At 63.1% G+C, this 20,760-nt stretch overlaps 1 protein-coding gene across 2 annotated transcripts; it reads right to left on the bottom strand.

Annotated features, from left to right (window-relative positions):
- Positions 1–557: 557 nt before the first annotated feature.
- Positions 558–16,307, bottom strand: VANGL1 (VANGL planar cell polarity protein 1). 2 transcript variants are annotated; one of them, XM_029081400.2, is made up of 9 exons: positions 16,252–16,307; positions 14,231–14,337; positions 13,439–13,665; positions 12,019–12,151; positions 8,999–9,606; positions 4,568–4,701; positions 3,298–3,430; positions 1,778–2,012; positions 558–1,006 (listed from the first exon to the last, which is right to left on the bottom strand). In XM_029081400.2, the coding sequence occupies exons 2-9, from the start codon at positions 14,243–14,245 to the stop codon at positions 746–748; spliced, it is 1,746 nt and encodes a 581-aa protein (XP_028937233.1). In that variant the 5' UTR covers positions 14,246–14,337; positions 16,252–16,307; the 3' UTR covers positions 558–745. The 2 variants fall into 2 exon arrangements, with proteins under 2 accessions (XP_028937233.1, XP_028937234.1); XM_029081401.2 differs by lacking the exon at positions 14,231–14,337.
- Positions 16,308–20,760: the final 4,453 nt, after the last annotated feature.

The following is a 20,760-nucleotide window of genomic DNA, read 5'->3' as shown; positions in this document are numbered from 1 at the left end:
AGCAGCGTGTGTGAGTCTGTGTGCCGCGAGAGTGAAAAGGACCCGGCAGGACGGAGCGGGACAGGGCCGAGCGGAGGGAGACGGAGTGAGACGGTGGGACTGACAGAGACCGAGACAGAGAGAGGAAACCTCAGGTGGAGGACTGTCCAGAGACGGGGAGGGAGGGAAGTCGGGTGAGGAGAGACCGGCAGAATTCGGTCCCGCCCGGTCCCCCCGCAGGAGAGCGGGCGGACCGGGCGGGACGGTCGCACGGAGCCGCGGACCCCCCCACCCCGACCCCGCGGGGGAGGGACGAGGTGCTCGGAGGCGGACGGGGGCCCCCGCTCCCCCCGGCTAGGCCGGAAGCGGGCCGGCGCCGGGCGTCCCGGGCCGGCGGCAGAGCCAACACGGAGCCTCGGAGCGACAGGGAGGCGGAGGGAGGCCCGCGGGCGGCGAGGGGCCCGGGGACCCCGACTCCTATTTGGTTTCCAGCTGCGACGGGGGCCCCGGGGGCCAGGCCACCCCCCCGCCCCCAAGCCCTCCTCCGGGACCCCCCGCCCCCCCGTTTCTGGCGGTCCTCTCCGGCCGGGCCCCGGCCCCGCCCAGATAAAGTGCAGACGGTCGAAGGATGCGGGGCCGGGGCCGCGGGGACCCGAGAGGCCACCCGGGGGGGCGGGGGGGGGCGGGAGAAGCGTCCGGCCAGGGCGGAGCCGGAACCGGGGGAGGAGGTGGGCGGCGGGAAGGGTGGCGGGGAGGGGGCGGCCCTCTAAACCGACGTCTCCGACTGGAGCCTCAGGACAAACTTGTGCGACTTGGGGTCCACGAACTCCTCGGAGAGCTTCAGGAAGGGGATCTTCCTCACGCTGACGACCAGGCTGAAGTCCAGGCACTTGAGGACGAAGACGACTCGGTCCCGGAGCCCGTTGGTGACCGCCTCCTCGCTCACGAGCGTCCACTGCTTGGCGAACCACCGGCTCCGGTCGTATTGCAGGGTCGGGCCCGGGCGCAGGTACCGCTCGAGGAAGGCCTGGTGGCACGGAGGTAATAATGATAACTGTGGCATCCGTTCAGCACTTACTACGTGCCCAGCACTGTACTGAGCGCCGGGGCGGACACAGGCAAATGGGGTCGGACACGGTCCCTGTCCCACGTGGGGCTCCCAGTCTCCATCCCCATTTGGCGGGTGAGGGAACTGAGGCACAGAGAAGTGAAGGGATTTGCCCAGGGTCACCCGGCGGACAAGCGGCGGAGCCGGGATTAGAACCCGTGACCTTCCGACTCCCAGGCCCGGGCTCTATCAACTGGGCCACACCGCTTCTCGGCAGTGGCACACGGGGGAGGTCGGGACCGCCCAGCGGAAGGGGGTCAGCCCCGGGTTCGAGTCCCGGGGGCCCAGGTTTCCTCCCGCCTCGATCCGTCGACCGACGCTTTGATTACCTTCTACGGATCGAGCGTTTGGCCCAGGAATCGGGGGTGGGAGGGTGGAACTATGGGGAGAGCGAGGAGGGAGCACCGTGCATACGCGGCACGACGGAGCACTGAGTGCAGAGCACTGCGGGAGCACTGTAGGTGGAACGGGGGCCGGCGTCATAGGAGCGCCGGACGGGGACCGAGGGGGAGCACAGCGCACGGCGTGTGGAGGGAGCACTCGGCAGAGCCCGAGGGAAGACCGTGTGGAAGAGCAGTGCGCAGAGGAGAAAGGGAGCACCGTACGAACCCCGGGGGAGCGTGGAGGGAGGCGGGCGGCCCCGGGCAGGGGCGGGGGGCCGGGGGAGGGGGGAAGAGGGGACGACCGCACCTTTGGCGTCATGTTGTTGGTGACGCAGAAGGCCAGGTGCTGCAGGATGCTCTCCATGGTGTGCAGATGCTGCTGGCGGGTGGTCCGCAGGTACTTCTGGAGGGCGCGGGCCATGGACGGGAAGATGGCCTGCGAGGCCTCCCTGGGGTCCATCACCTCGCCCGGGGCTTTCTGCTGCTCGTCTGCCTGCAGCCGCCGGATGTGCGTGAAGGCCTCTTCCACGGCCACCACCAGCCTGGAGCGGGGGACGAGGGCGATGGTCGCCGGGGGCGACCGGTGGACGGGGGGAGGGCGGGGAGGACCCGCGGACCGGACCGCGTGAGGGCCCCCGTCCCCGACTCTCCCCCAGGGACCGGCGCGGATCGCCCAGCACCCCCGACTCTCCATCCCTGACTCTCCCCCCAGTGACCGAGCGCAGGCCACCGCCAGCCCCCGACTCTCCCCTCTCCGTCCCCGGCGACCCAACCCAGAGCACCCCCCAAATCTGACCGAACCCCTCTGGACCCGCCGGCGTTTCCGGCCGCCCAGCTTCCCGAGGGACGGGACCACCGAAGGTCAAACGAACTCGCCGTCAGCCGGGAAGGGGTGCCGGTCGACCTCCCCGTTTCACGGAGGGACGGCTCTCCCGGCTCGGAGCCACACCACGCCGCTCTCGAGGCCAGGAGACCACTCGCCCGCTGTCCCTCTCGATCCGTCCCCGGAAACACGGGTCACGTCCCTCCCGGGGAGTGGCTTATCAAAGGCCCACCTCCTCCAAGAGGCCTTCCCCGCCTAAGCCCTCCTCTCCTCTCCTCCCACCCCTTCCTGCGTCACCCTTTATTCACCTCTCCCTCAGCCCCACGGCGCTCACGTCCATATCCGTCATTTATTTATTTCTATGAACGTTCCAGCCACCGTACCGAGCGCTGGGGGATACGAGCCGATCGGGTTGGGCACGGTCCCTGGCCCACACGGGGCTCACTGTCTTAATCCCCGTTTTACGGACGAGGTAACCGAGGCCCGGAGAAGTGCGGCGCCTCGCCCGAGGTCACGCGGCAGACCGGCGTCTGACTCCCAGGCCCGTGGTCTGATGATAATTATCATCACGGCACCTGTTAAGCGCTTACTACGTGCCGAGCATCGTTCTAAGCGCTGGGGTGGGTACAAGGTAATCTGGTTGTCCCACGCGGGGGTCACGGTCTTAATCCCCGTCGTCACCGAGGCCCAGAGGAGCGACTCGCCCACGGTCACGCGACAGACAAGCGGCGGAGCCGGAACCCACGACCTCTGACGCCGCCACTCGAGCTCTTGCCGGGGGCCGCGCCGCTCCTCACCCTACCGAGCGCTTGGGAGAGCCCAACGCAACCGAACCGGGCGGACCCGCTCCCTGCCCACGACCGTCTTACGGTCGGGTGCTCCGGACGGAGCGGACGCTCGACCGAGGGTACCGCCCGCCGGACCGGAGAGCCCGGGAGCCCCCCCCCTCCCCCCCCCCGGGGAGCCCCTCCGAGCCGCGGGACCCCAGAGGGGACGACGGGTACCTGGCCCGGCGCTTCTTGACGCGGCGGTCATGCTCGGCCTCCTCGTAGTAGAGCTCGTTGTGGCCGGAGTCTCTACGCCGGGCAGCCGCCGCGATCATGGCCCGTGACTGACCGGAGCCGTTGTTCCCCGGACCTAGCGGGGACCCCCGATGCGGGGAAGGAGGGGTCAACCGCGCCCGATCCCACGTCACGGGTAGACTCTCCTCGGGGCGAGCGGCCTGTGGACTCATGTTATTCTGTAACAGTCGCTATATACGGTGCCTGGCACCTAGTGATAATAATGATGGTGCCTGTTAAGCGCTCACTATGTGCCAAGCACTGTTCTAAACACTGGGGTAGATATAAGTAATGAGGTCATCCCACGCGGGGCTCACCGTCTTAATCCCCATTTTACAGATGACGTCCCTGAGGCACAGAGATGTAAAGGGACTTGCCCGAGGTCACACGGCAGACACGCGGCGGAGCCGGGACGAGACGACTCCGAGGCCCGTGCTCTACCCACTGAACCCCGCCGAACGGGCAGAAGAAAATGGAAGCCAAGGGAGACGGAGACAGAATCGGGTACACAGAGGATCGGGGAGCTTCATGGGGGGATGGCAAATCCTTAGAGGCCCCCCCAGGTTGGACCCGATCCCTGTCCTACCACTTCCATGGTCTCAGAGAGGGAGAGCAGGGATCTTGTTCCCATTTTACAGACGAGGCAACCGAGGCTCGGAGAGGTTGAAGTGGCTATTTCGTCTTAAACGGTATCTGTCAAGCGCCTACTACGTGCCAGACACCACACTGAGCGCTAGGTTTATCAGGTCGGACACCGTCCGTGTCCCGCCTGGGGCTCGCAGTCTTAATCCCCATTTTACAGATGAGGCGACTGAGGCTCAGAGAGGTGAGGTGACTTTTTTTTTTTTAAATTAATGGCACCCGTTAAGCGCTTACTCTGTGCCAGACACCCTATCAAGGGGTGGGGTAGATCCAACATAATCAGATTGGACACCGTCTCACGGTCTCGATCCCCATTTTCCAGATGAGGTCACCGAGGCCCAGAGGAGCGCGGCGACTTGCTCCCGGGCGCGCGGCAGTCGGGCGGAGGAATCCGGATTAAAACCCGGGTCCTCCCCGCCTCCCGGGCCCGGGCTCTATCCACTAGGCCTCCCCGGATCGCGCCGAAGGCCTGGAGCGGGGAAACCCACCGAGACCCGAGGGAAGGAGGGGAAAGCCAACGCCCCTCCGCCCTCCCTGGGGGTGCCCTCCTCCCCCGGGGCCGGGCTCCTACCGTCCACGCTGTAGACCTTGAGGCCGGCCATGTGCTTGGCCGCTCGCGACTTGGAGGCCGCCAGGAGGGACGGGTTGTAGATGGTGAAATCTCTGTAGTAGTTTTCCAGGACCACCAAAGCCGCTCGCTGGATGCTGGGGAGAAGGCCGGGGGGAGGGGGGAGACGGGACACGGAGGGAACCGTGGCATCTGCTGAGCGCTTACTACGTGCCAGGCGCCGGACTACGCGCCGGGGTGGATGCGAGCGAGGGGGGTCGGACGGAATCCCCGCCCCCCCCGGGAGGCTCACTGGGCGTGGCTCAGTGGAAAGGGCACGGGCTTTGGAGTCGGGGGTCATGGGTTCCAATCCCGGCTCGGCCACTCGTCAGCTGGGTGACTTCGGGCGAGTCACTTCACTTCTCTGTGCCTCAGTCACCTCGTCTGTAAAATGGGGATTAAGACGGTGAGCCCCACGCGGGACGACCCGATTCCCCTGCGTCTACCCCGGCGCTCAGAACGGTGCTCGGCACATAGTAAGCGCTTAACAAATACCGACATTATTATTATTATTATTATTATTAATCCCCGTTGTCCAGATGAGGGAACTGAGGCACGGAGAAGTAATAATAACCGGGCCATTTGGTAGGCGCTTACTATGTGCCAGGCACCGTACTAAGCATTGGAATGGATACAAGCAAATGAGGTTGGACACCGTCCCTGTCCCGCGTGGGGCTCACGGTCTTCCTCCCCGTTTTATAGATGGGGGAACTGAGGCACGGTGAAGTAATACTAACTGGGACATCTGTTAGGCGCTTACGATGTGCCAGGCACCGTACTAAGCACCGGAATCGGGTTGGACTGAACGTCTATCCCACATGGGGCTCACAGTCTTCATCCCCATTTTACAGATGAGGGAACTGAGGCCCAGAGAGGCGACCTGCCCACGGTCGCACGGCAGCCATGTGGCGGAGTCACGATTAGAACCCGGGTCCTTCCGGCTCCCAGGCCCGGGCTCCACCCGCCAGGCCACACCGCTCCCCCTTAGGGTCGGGGGTCCCAGGAGGCCGGGGGCTGGAGCGGCTGCCTTCGCCGGGCGGGGTGCTGGGGGGCGAGGCGGGGGGCGGGGGGAGGACGGGGCGTCGCCCCCGCTGACGTTTTCGTTTTCCAGAGAGCGGCTCCCCGGCTCCCCAACGTGACCGGGCACGCAGGCCGGGCGAGGTGGGATTTGCGTCGGCAGCTCCGAACAACCGGCCGGCTCCGAACGGGGCCTCCGTCGGAGAGGAAGAAGGGCCTCGGGGGCTCCTGAGTCACGGCGAGGGGGAATTTAGCCCCAGCCGCGGGGCCGGACCCGGGCCGGGGGGGCGTCCGCGTCGATTCTCACGGGAACTTTCCCGTTTCGGGGGCCGACTTCCCGACGGAAACTCTTCGGCTCCGTGTTTTACACCCTATTCTGAAGGGCCGAACGGCTCAAGTCCCCAGGGGGTCCTCGGTCGGAACGCCGCACTGGCCACCGGGAAGCGGCGCGGCCTAGCGGATAGACCCGGGGCCCGGGAGTCAGAAGGACCCGGGTTCCAATCCCGACTCCGCCACTCGTCCGTCGTGTGACCCGGGGGCAGGTCGCTTCACCTCTCCGGGCCTCAGTCACTTCATCTCTACAACGGGGACGAAGACTGTGAGCCCTTCATGGGGCGGGGACCGTGTCCAACCGGATTAGCTTGTATCCACCCCGACGCTTAGGGCAGCGTTGGACGCACGGTGAGGGCTTAACAAATACCACCGTTATCATCATTATTATTAACACCTGCTGAGGGCGGGGCACTGTACCGGACCCCTCCTGTATACAGGGTCCTGTACGGGGAGTCTACTATGTGCACAATGCCGGGCTGGACACCCGCTGTGAGACACCTGGGCGCCTGCTGTGGGCAGAGGGCTGTGCTGGACACCTAATGCTATATTTATTTGCTTGAACGGGGAGTAAATAATAATAATAATAATTGTGGTATTTAAGTGCCTACTACGTGCCAGGCGCTGTACTAAGCGCTCGGGTCCACGTCCCACGTGGGACTCACGGGGGACGTCCCCCCTCCCCGCGGCCTCCAATCACCCCCAAAAGCAGACCCGTGCTGGGGGGGGGGGGGGGGGGGGAAGTCCGGCTCAGAAAGCCAAGGAAAAGGCCAGCGGTGACTGAAATTCAGAGTTCCTGGGGGCCGAGGCACTCCTACGTCTGTCTGGGGCTCAGAAATAATAATAATTAATAATTACGGTACTTGTTAAGTGCCTACTATGTGCCGAGCGCCCTTCTAAGCGCCGAGGTGGATTCGAATTCGTATCGGGTCGGACATGCGGCTCGCAGTCTTGCTCCCCGTCGTACCAGACGAGGGAACCGAGGCCCAGAGAAGTGAAGCGATTTGCCCGAGGTCACACAGCGGACGGGTGTCTGACCTCCCTCCCTCCGGCCTCTCCCCTCTCCGGCCCAAACTCATTCAATCGTATTTACTGAGCGCTTTCTCTGTGCAAAGCACTGTACTGAGCGCTCGGGAGAGTACGACGTGACCACGGACACATTCCCGGCCACAATGAGCTCGCAGTCCAAACGTCACTCTGCCGCCTGGATCATTTTTCCGACAATCTCCCGCCCGTACGTCCCCGCTCCTCAAAAACCGGCGACGGTCGCCGGGTCCTCTCCCCGTCAAACGGAAACTCCTGATTCGATCAGTCGGTCGGTCACTGGTATTTACCGAACGCTCGCTGCGGGCGGACCACTATGCTGAGCGCTTGGGAGAGTACGAGAGGACAATAAACGGCGAGTTGACAGCGATCTCCCCATCTTCAAAACCTTCCTGGAATCACACCTCCTCCTTGAGGCTCTCCCTGATCGATCACTCATCTCCCTACCCTTCACCACGCCCTCTTCAAAACCTTCCTGGGATCACCCCTCCCCCAGGAGGCCTTCCCTGATCCATCGCGCCTCTCCCTACCCTTTACCCTACGATCAGGTCGGCACCGTGGCGCTTTTGTGGCCCAGCTTGATTCCCTCCGTCACTTCTTCCTTTCTGAAAGCTCCTTTAGCGTCTTTCTCCCCCGCAAAATCGTCAACTCCCTGAGAGCGGGGCTGACGTCTGCAAACTTTTTCCGCACCGTCCCGAGAGCCCGGTACAGCGCTCCGTAGATGGCGGGCGCCCGGGAAATGCCATCGAGAGATTAACGTCTCTCCCGCGGGGTGAGAAGAAAAATCCCAGGAGTCACTAAGGCTTGACTCTTCTCTCCCGGTCTTCCCAGAGGCCGCCCGCCCCCGGCCGGATTTGACCTCGCGACCTCAAGCCCGGCAGTCCTCTGCCCTGGGTGGGGCTCTGGACCACCGAGGAGTCTCCGGGGTCGGGGGTGGGGTGGGGGGATCTTACTGCAGCCCCGTCGACTGCCCGGAAAACGGAGGGGGTGGAGCGTCAGCGCGGTGGGTGGAGGGGCCTCGGGAGCCCATTTCCCGGCACGGGGCCAGGCGGGGGTGGAAGACGGCCCGGTAAGTTCCCGGGCCCACACAGAGTCCCGCTGGCAGGAAGGTAGGCCTGGCCGCTCCACCTTGGTGCCCGACACACACAGATACTAACGTTGGTATCCGTTAAGCGCTCACTGTGTGCAGAGCGCCGTTCTAAGCGCTGGGGGAGATACGGGGTCGTCGGGTCGTCCCGCGTGAGGCTCACGGTTAATCCCCATTTGACGGATGAGGTCACCGAGGCCCAGAGAAGTGAAGTGACTCGCCCACGGTCACCCAGCTGACGAGCGGCAGAGCCGGGATTCGAACCCACGACCTCCGACTCCCAAACCCGGGCTCTTTCCACTGAGCCACGCCGCTTCTCTTACAGACACACACACACTCCCTGGACCCCCAGCATCCTCAAGGGCAGCGCCCAACCACCCCGGATCCAACCGCCCCGGTGCCGGGGACGCCCACGCCCGGGCTCCCGGCATCCTTTAGGGGGCCGAGGCACTTCTACGTCTGTCTGGGGCTCAGAAATAATAATAATTATTATTATCGAGGGTATTTAGGGTAGCGCCCAACCACCTCGGTGCCAGGGACGTTCACGCCCGAGGTCCCGGCATCCTCTCGGGCGGCACCTGACCGCCTGGAGTCCCCCGCAGGGGCCCGGGACGCTCCCACCTGAGCTCCCGGCATCCTCTAGGGCACCGAGAGTCCAGCCATCTCGATGCCTGGGACGCTCACACCTGAACGCAGTTCCCGACCCCCAAGAGCCCGGCCGCCTCGACGCCGAGGATGCTCCCGGCACCCTCCGGGGCAGCGCCCGACCCCCCCCCCCCCCCCAGAGCTCCATCCGTCTCGGCGCTCCCACCGTCCTCCCGGGCAGCACCCGGCCCCCGGGGGTCCAGCCTCCCGCCGCCTCTGCGAGGCCCCCGGCCCCCTCCCCGCCGCCCGAGCCCGCGGGCCGGCCCCCTCACCTCAAGGGCCCGAGGCTGTAGAAGCGCGACTCGCCGTCGGAGGAGCGGACCACCTTGAGGGCGAAGCAGGGCTGCATCTGGCGCAGCTCCAGCAGCACGATGGCCAGGTAGTGGATGAAGAGGAGGGCGTCCACCAGGGAGACCGCGTACTGCACGATGCCCTGGAAGTTCCGGTCCCGGGAGTCCAGGATGCGGACCCCGTAGAACAGCCAGTAGGACACGACGAACAGGAAGATGAGGACCAGTAAGAGGGCCCGGAAGACGAACACCCGGGGCAGGTCGGCCCGGGGCGGGCGCAGGAACAGGGCCCAGGTCCCGATCAGGAGGATGAGCAGCTTGAAGGCCACCGAGATGAACAGCCCCTCGCACACGGTGCCGCACGGCTCCAGCTCGTCCCGCCACAGGATCTGAGGCAGGAGGATGAAGGCGATGGGCGTCAGGAAGACCAGGAGGCCCAGGGCGGCGGCCACGGTGAGGCCGAGGTAGCGCCCGCAGTCCAGCCCGACGCTGTCCTCCAGGTCCTTGCTGATCCGGGCGATGTCCTCTTGCGACAGGCTGTGCTCCGAGGTCCCCGTGATGGCCGTGGTGGTCTCGCCCCAGTTGTCGTCCTGCCGGGGGAGAGCGGGGTCATTCGGTCGTATCTGGCGAGCGCTCGCCGTGTGCCCAGCGCTGGACTGAGCGCCCGGGAGGGATCGGTGGAACCGTAAAGAGACGCATTCCCTAAACACGACGAGCTTACGGTCCGGAGGCGGGGAGGCGGACGGGAACAGAAATAAAATGACAGAGGTGGACACGAGTGGTTGCGGGGCTGGGGGGGGGGGGGGGGGGGATGTGGAGAAAGGGAGCGAGTCAGGGCGACGTCGAAAGGAGCGGGAGAAGAGGAAAGGAGGGAGCAGTCAGGGAAGGCCCCTTGGAGGAGACGGGCCTTCGATAAGGCTTGGAAGAGGGGGAGAGGCGTCGTCTGTCGGATTCGAGCAGGCCGGAGGCGGGACGTGGGCGAGGGGTCGGGGACGAGGTGGAAGAGATCTCTGAGAGGGTCGGCATTAGAGGAGCCGAGAGCGGGGTGAGGTAGGAGGGGGCAAGGTGACCGAGGGCTTTAGAGCCGACGGTTTGGAGTTTCTCTTTGATGCGGAGATGGGCGGGCAACCGATGGAGGTTCTGGAGGCGTGAGGAATCGTGGACTGAACATTTCTGTAGAAAAATGATGCGGGCCACCAAGTCGGGACTGGAGTGGGGAGAGACAGGAGGCAGGGAGGTCAGTGAGGAGGTTGATGTTGGAGCGGAGGCTGGGGGCGGGGGGCAGGGAGAGTGTCCCACGCTTCCGGGGTCTCTCCCGGTCCCCTTCGAGCGTTGTGGACGCAGGTCCCTTGTTAGTTGGGTCCGGGGCCAAAGAGAGCTTGACCCGAGCCCGGCTTTTCCCCAGGAAATCGGGGAAGGGAGGAAAAAGGAGGAGCAGTGTGGCTCAGTGGAAAGAGCCCGGGACTGGGTCACCCCGTCCCGGCTCCGTGTCGCTTGCCCGCTGGGCGACGCGGGCACGTCACTCGACGGCTCCGCGCCTCGGTTTCCTCATCTGTAAAACGGGGGTCCCAGTTTTAAACCAGTCCTCCCTTCCCCTTGGACTGAGGGGCCCGTGTGGGACAGGGACTGTTTTTGATCGGGTTTTCCCGGTCCTTAGCACCCAGTAAGCAATCGATCGGCTTTACCGAGCGTTACCGGTACCGAGCGCTTAGGAGCCTACAACAGAGTTGGTAGACACGTTCCCTGCCCACAGCGAGCTGACCGTCTGGAGGACTTTAAAGACACGACAGTTATTACGAGGGGAAGGGGAGAGGGGAAAAAAAGGAGGAGGGGGAGAGGAAGGGAGAGGAGAGAGGAAGGGACAGGACGAGAGGACACGCCAGGCCCCCGCCCGCATCCACGTCGGCCCACACCCACGCCGGGTGAGGGGCAAGTGGCCGGCGGGAGAGAGAGGCCGACGGCCAGGAAACGCCTCGACGGCCCCGACCGACCGTCGGCCGGGAAGCCGGAGGGGGTGGGCGAAGAAGCCTGCCCAGGAACCCCCCGAAAGCCGGTCCCCCCCGAACCCCACACTCAAACGCTCGCTCGCAGCCCCAGCCGGTCTCCGCTCGGAGCAGCGCGGCCGAGCGGACGGGGTACGGGCCCGGCAGCCAGAGGGACCCGGGTTCTGATCCCGGCCCCCGGCGTCTGAGGTCCAGAGAGGTACGGTGACCTCCCCGAGGACACCCAGCAGGCCGGCGACGGCACTGGGAGGAGAGCCTGGGCCTCCCGGCTTCCCATCCAGAAATTGGGTGCAACTGTGGGCACCAAGGGCTCTCTGGGCAGTTTGAGCTGGTCGGAAGAGGCCCGCGATAATTATCGTCGTGACCGTCGTCACAACTGTGGTGTCTGTTAAGCTCTGACACTGTGCTAAGCACTGTACTGAACCCTGGGACAGATACGAAGCGCCTTGTGGGGAGGGAATGTACCTGTCTATTGTTGTATTCTACTCTCCCAAGCGCTTAGTACAGCGATCTGCACACAGTAAGCACTCAGTAAACATGACTAAATGAATGAGAGCGGAGCCATCCCGTTTGAAAGGACTTCTGAAGGACTAGGACTCTCCACGCCGACGGCCCGGAAAACAGGACTTGGGTTCTAATCCCGGCTCCGCCACGTGTCTGCTGTGTGACCCTGGGCCAGTCACTTCACTTCTCTGTGCTTCTCCTCTAGGCCTCAGTTTCCTCATCTAGAAAACGGGGACCCACGCGGGACCGGGACCGCGTCCCGTATCCACCCTAGCACTCGGAACAGTGCCCGGCACAGAGTAAGCGCTTAGCAAGTACCACGATTATTCGACGGGAGGGGAGGCCGGCGTTCTATCCCCATTTTACGGACGAAGCAACCGAGGTCCAGGGAGGTAAAACGACTCGCCCGAGCCCCCCCGGCACCAGGCCTGGGCTCTCTTCCGCAGGCCACCGGCTCCCCTGTCCTCTCTCGCTTCCGCTTTCTCGGCGCCTCACCTGTCCCTCCTCTGTCCGGGCCGAGTCGTTCCCCAACAGGGGCTCCGCTGGAGGCGTCTGGATCGTGACCGATTTTTCCGACCGGCTGCCATCTTTACTCCGGGGTGACTTGTGTCTGTCTCGACTTCGCTCCCTTTGGCGGAACGAAAACGGAATCTCAATCGGGGCAAAAATAACCTCTCTCTTCCGCCGATAAAAAGACACCTCCACCCAGGTCTGGAAAACGGTCAGAATCCCTCCTGTCCACACAGAGTTCACCATCTTCAAAAAGCGAAACGTTTTTTCCCTTCCTCATGTTCACGCCGCTGTGCTGGACACCTGCTGTGTACCTACTATTTATAGAGGGCTAAACTAGGAATCTATTGTGTGTCGTAAGCTGTAAGTCAACCGACCCGTCCTATTTATTGAGTGCCCGCTATGTGCAGAGCACTGTACGAAGAGCTCCGGAGCAGAGAACAGAATTAGCCGAACACGGGTAGGACGCCGTACTGAGTGCCTCCCACATGCAGAACGCCCTCCCGGGTATCTACTGGGTGCAGAGCCCCGGATCTACCGTGGGCCAAGAATCGCCCTGGGCATCTACTGGGTACCTACTATGGAAAGAATACTGTACTGGGCAACTACTGTGTGCAGAGCACTGCGCTAAGCATTCACTGTGTGCCAAAAATCGCCCTGGGCGTCTACTGGGTACCTACTATAGAGAGAATATTGTTCTGGGCAACTTCTGTGTGCAGAGCACTGTACTAAGCATCTTCTGTGTGCCTAGAATCGCTCTGGGCATCGACTGGGTACCTACTATAGAAAGAATATTGTACTGGGCAACTTCTGTGTGCAGAACACTGTGCTAAGCACCTACTGGGTGCCAAGAATCGCTCTGGGCATCTACTGGGTACCTGCTATAGAAAGAATATTGTACTGGGCAACTTCTGTGTGCAGAGCACTGTACCGCGTGCCAAGAATCGCTCTGGGCATCTCCGGGGTACCTACCGTAGAAAGAATACCGTACTGGGCGACTTCTGCGTGCGGAGCACGCGACGAGAGCCCAAGACCCTGTTCCCGCCCCCAAGGAGTCAGCCATCAAACGTGCGGGAGGGAGAGCAGCGTCGCGGCTGGAAACGTCCCCACCGCTTAGTTCAGTGCCTGGCACGTAGTAAGCGCTTAACAGATTCCATCGTTATTAATTATTAAGAAGGAATCTGAACCCCGGAGGCCTCGTCGGCCCTCCCCTGGAGCGGAGGGATCCCTGGGATGTCTGAACCGGTTCCGGAAGGCGGGTCGCCTCCTCGGGGGGTAAAGTCCCCCCCGGGCCGGGGCCCCCCTCCCACCGAACGGCAGGTGACCCCCCCCCCCCCCCCGCGGGGGGGGGGGAGGAGAGCCACGGGCGGAGGCGGAGGGGAGGGGGGAATGACCGGACGCTTACCTGTGGGCTTTCTTCGAGTGGCCGGAGTAGTAGGAGTAACCGGAATAGGTGGACTCGGTGTCCATGGCGAGGAGGCCGGCCTCGGCCGGGGAGGCCGGAGAGTCGGGCGGGGGGCGCTCCGCCGGGACCATCAACGGGTCGGGGGTCCGGAGAGCAGCGGCGGCCTTCTGGGAGGGGGGACGGCCCGGGAGAGGCGCGGGAGGGAAGCCAGGACCGTCGGCATCCACCTGTGGGGCGGCGGGAGGACGGCGGGTGACCACCCTTTGACCCTCGCACACGCCCCGAACCCAGAGACACCCCCTCCGGGTGGGGCAGAAGGCCCGGGAAGGGCCGAGCAGGGTGGAAGAGGGGCCCAGTACATAGAACGATGGGATCTGTTAAGCGCCCGTATGAGCCGGGCACCGTACTAAGCGCCGGCGTGGATCCAGGCAAATGGGGTTGGACACAGTCCCCGTCCCGCCAGGGGCTCACGGTCTCAATCCCCGTTTTATAGATGAGGGAACCGAGGCACAGAGAAGCCAAGTGACTCGCCCAAAGCCCACACGGCAAACAAGTGGCGGAGCCCGGGACCGGGAAAGGCCCCGGGTTCCAATCCCCGCTCCACCGCCGGTCTGCCTGTGTAACCTCGAGCAAGCCACTTTGCTCCTCTGGGCCTCGGTCACCTCAACCGGGAAAACGGGGATCGAGGCCGCGAGCCCCACACGGGACGGGGACTGTGGCCAACCCGATACGCCTGCATCCGCCGCAGCGCTTACTGCAGGGCTCGGTACACGGTAAGCATTTAATAAATACCCCAGTTGTTATCATCGTTGTTGTTATTTTCCGCTGCGGCTCCGCCACCTGTCTACTGAGCGACCTCGGGCGACTCGCTTCGCCGCTCCGTGCCCGGGTTTCCCCATCTGTAAAATGGAGGTTAGACGTCTGTCCGTCCCACCCCCTTGAGACCCTGAGCCCCACGTGGGACGGGGACCGTCCCTCACCTTATCATCTTCCACCCGGCCCGGCGCTCGGTCCGGCGCTCGACGCGTAGCTGACCCTTTCACAGATACCGTTATCACGGAGCATCCTAGCCCCTCAAAAGCGCCTGTCCTTTCAAACGGGATGGCCCCGCCCTCGTCCGCCCCTTCGGTCGTATTCACTGAGCGCTCACCGCGTGCAAAACACCGTACCGTGCGCTCGGGGGAGCGCAACACAACAACCGAGACGTTCCCCGCCCACAGCGAGGTCACCGTCTAGAGGTCCTCCGCCTCCCTTTCCAAATCGCCGTGCCGATCGCCGCCCTCACCCCGAAATCCCCAGACCCCTCGTCTCGGGGACCCCCTCTCCGCCGCCCCAAACTCAGAAGACTCTCTTCCCGTAGCCGGAGCCTCCCCTCTTAATCGAAGAAGGAAATCTGTTTCCTCCCATAAATCAAAGGCCCAACTGTATCGCGCCGACTTAATTAAACTCTGAAAACTATTAATTAGCGGTTCCAGAAGATAGCTAATTACGTCTCCCTAGATTCAGACGGCCTCCGCCACCTCCCTCGAAGAGACTTCCGCGGAAGGCGTCATCGAGCCGGGGCCCCGGGAGCCTCGATCGGCGATACCGATCGGCGACTCGGTTCGGGACCCCCCGACCGAGATCGGGGGGCGCCGGGGGGGGGGGGTCTCCCGGAGGACGAGGGGCCCGGATGAGCCCTCCGGTCCTCTTCTCCCACCCCCTTCTGCGTCCCCCGTCGCGTGCGGATCAGCTCGCTTCATCCCCTTCCGGACCGTGAGCGCGTCGCCGGCCGGTCACGTCCGTCGCCGGCTCGTACTTTCCAGTCGACCCGTCTCCCCGTTCCGCCGTCTCCCCCTTCGGCGGCATTTACCGAGCGCTTCCTACGTGCACGGCACCGGACCAGGCGCTCGGGACGGTCGATCCGGCGACGGACAGAGACCGTCCCCGCCCGTCGACCGCGGGCCCGTCGACGGGTAGGGCCGCTCTCTATCCCTCGCCCGGCCGGCCCTTCCGAGCGATCGGCCCGGCGCTCCGCACGGCGTAAGCGCTCGAAGGACACGACCGAATACGACGGCGCGAACGAAGGCACCGCTCCCCCACCCGCCATTTATCGATTCCTATCGATGACCGTCTCCCCCTCCAAGGCGTAAATTCCTTCGGGGGCCCGGGGGACCAGTCGACCCGCTCTGTTCTCCCGGATTCTCCCAAGCGCTTCGTGCGGGGCTCCGCGCCCGACACCGACGGTCTCGACGAGCGGAGGGAGGCCAGATCCAGCCCCTCCTGGTTCCCCCGGGGGGTCGTTCCCGCGGGAGAGTGCGGCCCCCTCCCCAATTCCCCCCCCCCCCCCAGCTCGGCCGAACCTAGGAGGAGGAGGAGGAGGGGGACGCCGGGCCGGGAAGGGGCAGGGGGATGACGGTCTTGGACCATTCGGGGAAGGAAAGTCCCGGCCCCTCTCCACACCGGGCCGGGAAGGGGCAGGGGGATGACTGTCTTGGAGCATCTGGGGAAGGAGAGTCCCGGCCCCCCTCCCCGGAGTTGGGGGAGACCCCCTCCCCACCCAGCGCCTCCTGTTAGCCCGGGAGCCCGTCGCTGGGCAGGGCCGGTCTCTATCCGGTGCCCGGTGGTCCATCCATCGCAGGCGCTCGGTGAATACTCCCCAGCGGATGAACGATCCCGGCGGGGATCCCGAGGCCGGGAAGGGAGAGGCGAGAGGGGGGATCCGCCCCCCGGGACGGTCCCCCCGAGAGATGACCCTCGCCCCGGCCCGGGAGTGGGGGGCCCCACGGGAGGGTCCTCCAAATGGGGGGTGCGGGGGGCCCGGCCGGACTCACCTCGGGCCACCGGGTGACCGGGCCCGCTCCCGCTCCCGGTCCCGGTCCGGCGCGGCCCTGCCCACCGCCCCCGCCGCCTTCCGCTTCCTGTCCTCCACGCCCCCGGCCCGCCCAGCTCCGGGGCCCCCGCGCCCCCTCCCCACCCCCTTGGACCTCGGCCGCCTCCCCCCGGCTCCCCGCACCCGCCGAGGCCCCTCCCCGATCCTTGCACCGCGGGACGCCCCCCTCCCCAGCTCCCTGCACGGCCCGAGCCCCCTCCCCGATTCCTCGCACGGCCGGAGCCCCCTCCCCACCTTTTGCACGGCAAGAGACCCCCCCTTCCCCCACTCCCCGGACCTCAGGCGACCCTTCCCCAGCTCCCTGCACGGCGAGAGACCCCCCCCCCACTCCTTACACGGCCGGAGACCCCTCCCCACCTCTTGCCCGGCAGGAGACCCCCCCCCCCCAACTCCCCGGACCTCAGGCGACCCCTCCCCAGCTCCCTGCACGGCGAGAGACCCCTCCCCAATCCTTGCCCGGTCGGAGACCCCTCTTCACCTCCTGCACCCTCGGACGACCCCTCCCCGCCCCCTGCACCCCTGGAGACCCCTCCCCGGACCCTTGGACCTCGGCCACCTCTCCCCAGCTCCCTGCACGGCGGGAGATCCCCTCCCCAATCTTGCAGGGCCGGAGACCCCCTCCCCACCTCTTGCACCGCCGGAGACCCCCCTCCCCAACTCCCCGGACCTCAGGCGACCCCTCCCCTGCTCCCTGCGCGGCGGGAGACCCCTCCCCACCTCCTGCACCCCCGCACGACCCCTCCTCTCACCCTTGGACCTCGGCCACCTCTCCTCAGCTCCCTGCACGGCGGGAGACCCCCTCCCCAATCCTTGCACGGCCGGAGACCCCTCCCCACCTCTTGCACGGCAGGAGACCCCCCCCCTCCCCAATTCCCTGGACCTCAGGCGACCCCTCCCCAGCTCCCTGCACGGCGGGAGACCCCTCCCCAACTCCCTGGACCTTCAGTCCCCCCTCCCCAGCCTCTGGACCTCAGGAGACCCCCTCCCCAGCTCCTGGACCTCAGGCGACCCCTCCCCAGCTCTCTGCCCCGCAGGAGACCCCTCCCCAACTCCCTGGACCTTCAGGCGACCCCTCCCCAGCCCCTGGACCTCGGGAGACCCCACCCTCCCCAGCTCTCTGCACCGCGGGAGACCCCTCTCCACCTCCCTAAACCTTGGGAGACCCCCCTGCACCGCGGGAGACCCCTCTCCACCTCCCTAAACCTTGGGAGACCCCCCCCCCCCACCTTGGAAGACCCCCTCCCCACCCCCCTGCACCGCGGGAGACCCCTCTCCACCTCCCTAAACCTTGGGAGACCCCTCTCCACCTCCCTAAACCTTGGGAGACCCCCTCCTCACCTCCTTGCACCGCGGGAGACCCCCCTCCCCAGCTCCCTGCACCTCGGGTGACCCCTCTGCAGACCCCCCTCCCCAATCCTCTGCACCCCAGGCGACCCTCCCCAATCCTCTGCACCCTGAGGAGACCCTCTCCAGCCCCCCGGCCCCCCACACCTCCAGAGACTCCCCAGATCCCCGGCACCGAGGAGACCCCCAGCTCCCTTTAATCGCTCAATCGGCGGTAATAATAATAATGATGATAATGTTGGTATCTGTTAAACCCTTACTGTGTGCCGAGCACTGTTCTGAGCGCTGGGGGAGATACAGGTTGCCCCACGTGAGGCTCGCAGTCTTCACCCCCATTTTACAGATGAGGGAACTGAGGGCCCGAGAAGTTAAGTGACTTGCCCAAAGTCACACAGCTGACAGATATTTATTGAGCACTCACTATGTGCAGAGCACTGTAATGATAATAATAATGATGTTTAAGCGCTTATTCTGTGCCAGACACTGTTCTGAGCGCTGGGGTGGATACGAGGTCGTCGGGTGGTCCCACGTGGGGCTCACGGTCTTCGTCCCCATTTTACAGATGAGGGAACCGAGGCACAGAGAAGTGAAGGGGCCTGCCCCAGGTCACGCGGCAGACGAGTGGCGGGGTCGGGATTGGAACCCACGACCTCTGACTCCCAGGCCCGGGCTCTCGCCGCGGAGCCCCCGCTGCTTCAGGTTGCACCCAGTCCCCGTCCCGCATTTGCCGGTTGTTAAATTTCCCCGGTGAAATTGTCCTTTCCGGGCGCTTAGTACAGTGCTCTGCACACAGTGAGCGCTCAATCAATTCGATTCATTGAATGAATCTCCCCTCAGGCCCCCGGCACTCTGGGACATTGGTAGTGGAAGCAGCATGGCCCAGTGGCGAGACTTGGGTTCTAATCCTGTCTGCTGTGTCACCTTGGGCAAGTCACTTCTCTGTGCCTCCGTTCCCTCGTCTGTAAAATGGGGATTAAGACTGTCAGCCCCGTGTGGGACAGGTCCCCATCTGCTTGTATCCACCCCAGCGCTTAGTACAGTGCCTGGCACGGAATAAGCGCTTCACAAATACCATAATTGCTAGTAGCAGTTAAAATAGTAATAATAATAATAGTATTTGTTACGTGCCATGTGCCAGGCACTGTACACCTCTACATTAGACTGGAACCTCCTTGTGGGCAGGGAAAGCGTCTTATACTCTCCCAAGTGCGTAGTACAGTGCTCTGCGCACAGTAAGCACTCAATAAATACGATTGAATGAATTAATGAACCCAATTACTTCGTTTCTACTGCTCTGTTTCTACCCCAGCGTTTAAAACAGTGTCTCTCACATAGTAAGCACTTAACAAATGCCATAAAAGGGTGCTTAATAAATGGCATTGATGGATTGTACAGTAATAGTCATGGTATTTATTGAGCGCTTACTAAGTGCTCCAGCAAGTGGTTGGAAAAATTCGTCGGAAGAACAAGACACTTTTCCTGACCCCCTGATCCTAAAACTCCCAACAGCAGAGGCAGACAGGAATATTCCTTTATCAGTCGTATTTATTGAGCGCTTACTTTGTGCAAAGCACTGTACTGAGCGCTTGGGAAAGTACAGAATATTTTCAAACAGCGGGAGACGGAAGAAAAACGAAAGCCCCTAGGGGGTTGAACAAAATGCGCCGAGGAGAAATAGAATACGTAGTTGAACAATTCCTGCAATTATTACTTTTATGCTCAGTGGAAAGAGCCCGGGTTTAGGAGTCAGAGGTCATGGGTTCTAATCCCGGCTCCGCCACGTGTCAGCTGGGTGACTTTGGGCAAGTCGCTTCACTTCTCTGGGCCTCAGTTCTCTCATCTGGAAAATGGGGATTAAGACTGAGCCTCACGTGGGACAACCTGATGACCCTGTATCCCCCCCCCCATTTTACAGATGAGGGAACTGAGGCCCAGAGAAGTGAAGTGTCTTGGCCAAAGTCACACAGCTGATAAGTGATGGATCCGGAATTAGAACCCAAGACCTCTGACTCCCAAGCCCGGGCTCTTTCCACTGAGCCACGCTGCTTCTCTAATAGAACTGAGTATTTGAAAGCACTTATTGCGTGCCAGGCACTGTACTGAGTGTCAGGGTGGACGCCCTGAGTCGCACAGCAGAGAAGTGGCAGAGCTGGGATTAGAACCCAGGTCCTTCTGACTCCCAGGCCTCTATCCACTAGGCCACACCGCTCAATCAATCAATCAGTGGTATTTATTGAGTGCTTACGGTGTGCAGATCACTGTACTAAACACTTCAGAAAGTACAACAGAGTTAGGAGACATAGGCCCTGCTTAGATCGTGAGCTCCAGGAGAGACAGGGACCGTGTCTGACCAGATTATTTTAGATCTACCTCAGCGCTTAATAATAATAATAATAATAAGTAATAATAATGGCATTTGTTAAGCGCTTACTATGTGCCAAGCACTGTTCTAAGTGCTGGGGGGATACAAAGTAATCAGGTTGTCCCACATGGGGCTCACAGCCCTAATCCCCATTTTACAGATGAGATAACTGAGGCCCAGAGAAGTGAAGTGACTTGCCCAAAGTCACACAGCAGCTGGGATTAGAACCCATGACCTCTGACTCCCAAACCCGGGCTCTTTCCACTGAGTCACGTGCATGACAAACAGTAAGGATTTAACTGATCCCCGCTCCGCCACTCGTCTGCTGTGTGACCTTGGGCAAGTCACCGCACTTCTCTGTGCCTCAGTTTCCTCATCTGTCAAATGGGGATGAAGACTGGGAGCCCCACGTGGGACAACCTGATCACCTTGTATCCTCCCCAGCGCTTAGAACAGTGCTTTGCACATAGTAAGCGCTTCACAGATGCCATTATTCTTCTTCTTCTCTGGGCCTCAGTGACCTCATCTGTAAAATAGGGATTGAGAGTGGGAGCCCCAGCTAGGACAGGGACTGTGTCCAACCCGATTTGCTTGTAGCCAACCAAGCGTTTCGTACAGCGCCTAGCACATAATAAGCACTTAACACCATTAGTTTTATTAATATTATTATCATCCATCCAGGGCAGGGGATGATGCGTGGCGGACTGGGCGCGGCCATCTTTATGGAGGGGACGATAGCACACG

This window comes from Ornithorhynchus anatinus, chromosome 16 (assembly GCF_004115215.2).
Source record: "Ornithorhynchus anatinus isolate Pmale09 chromosome 16, mOrnAna1.pri.v4, whole genome shotgun sequence".
Classification (NCBI taxonomy): Eukaryota; Metazoa; Chordata; class Mammalia; order Monotremata; family Ornithorhynchidae; genus Ornithorhynchus; species Ornithorhynchus anatinus.
The sequence above is the reverse complement of the archived record's forward strand: the minus strand, read 5'-3'. Positions and strand labels throughout refer to the sequence as shown.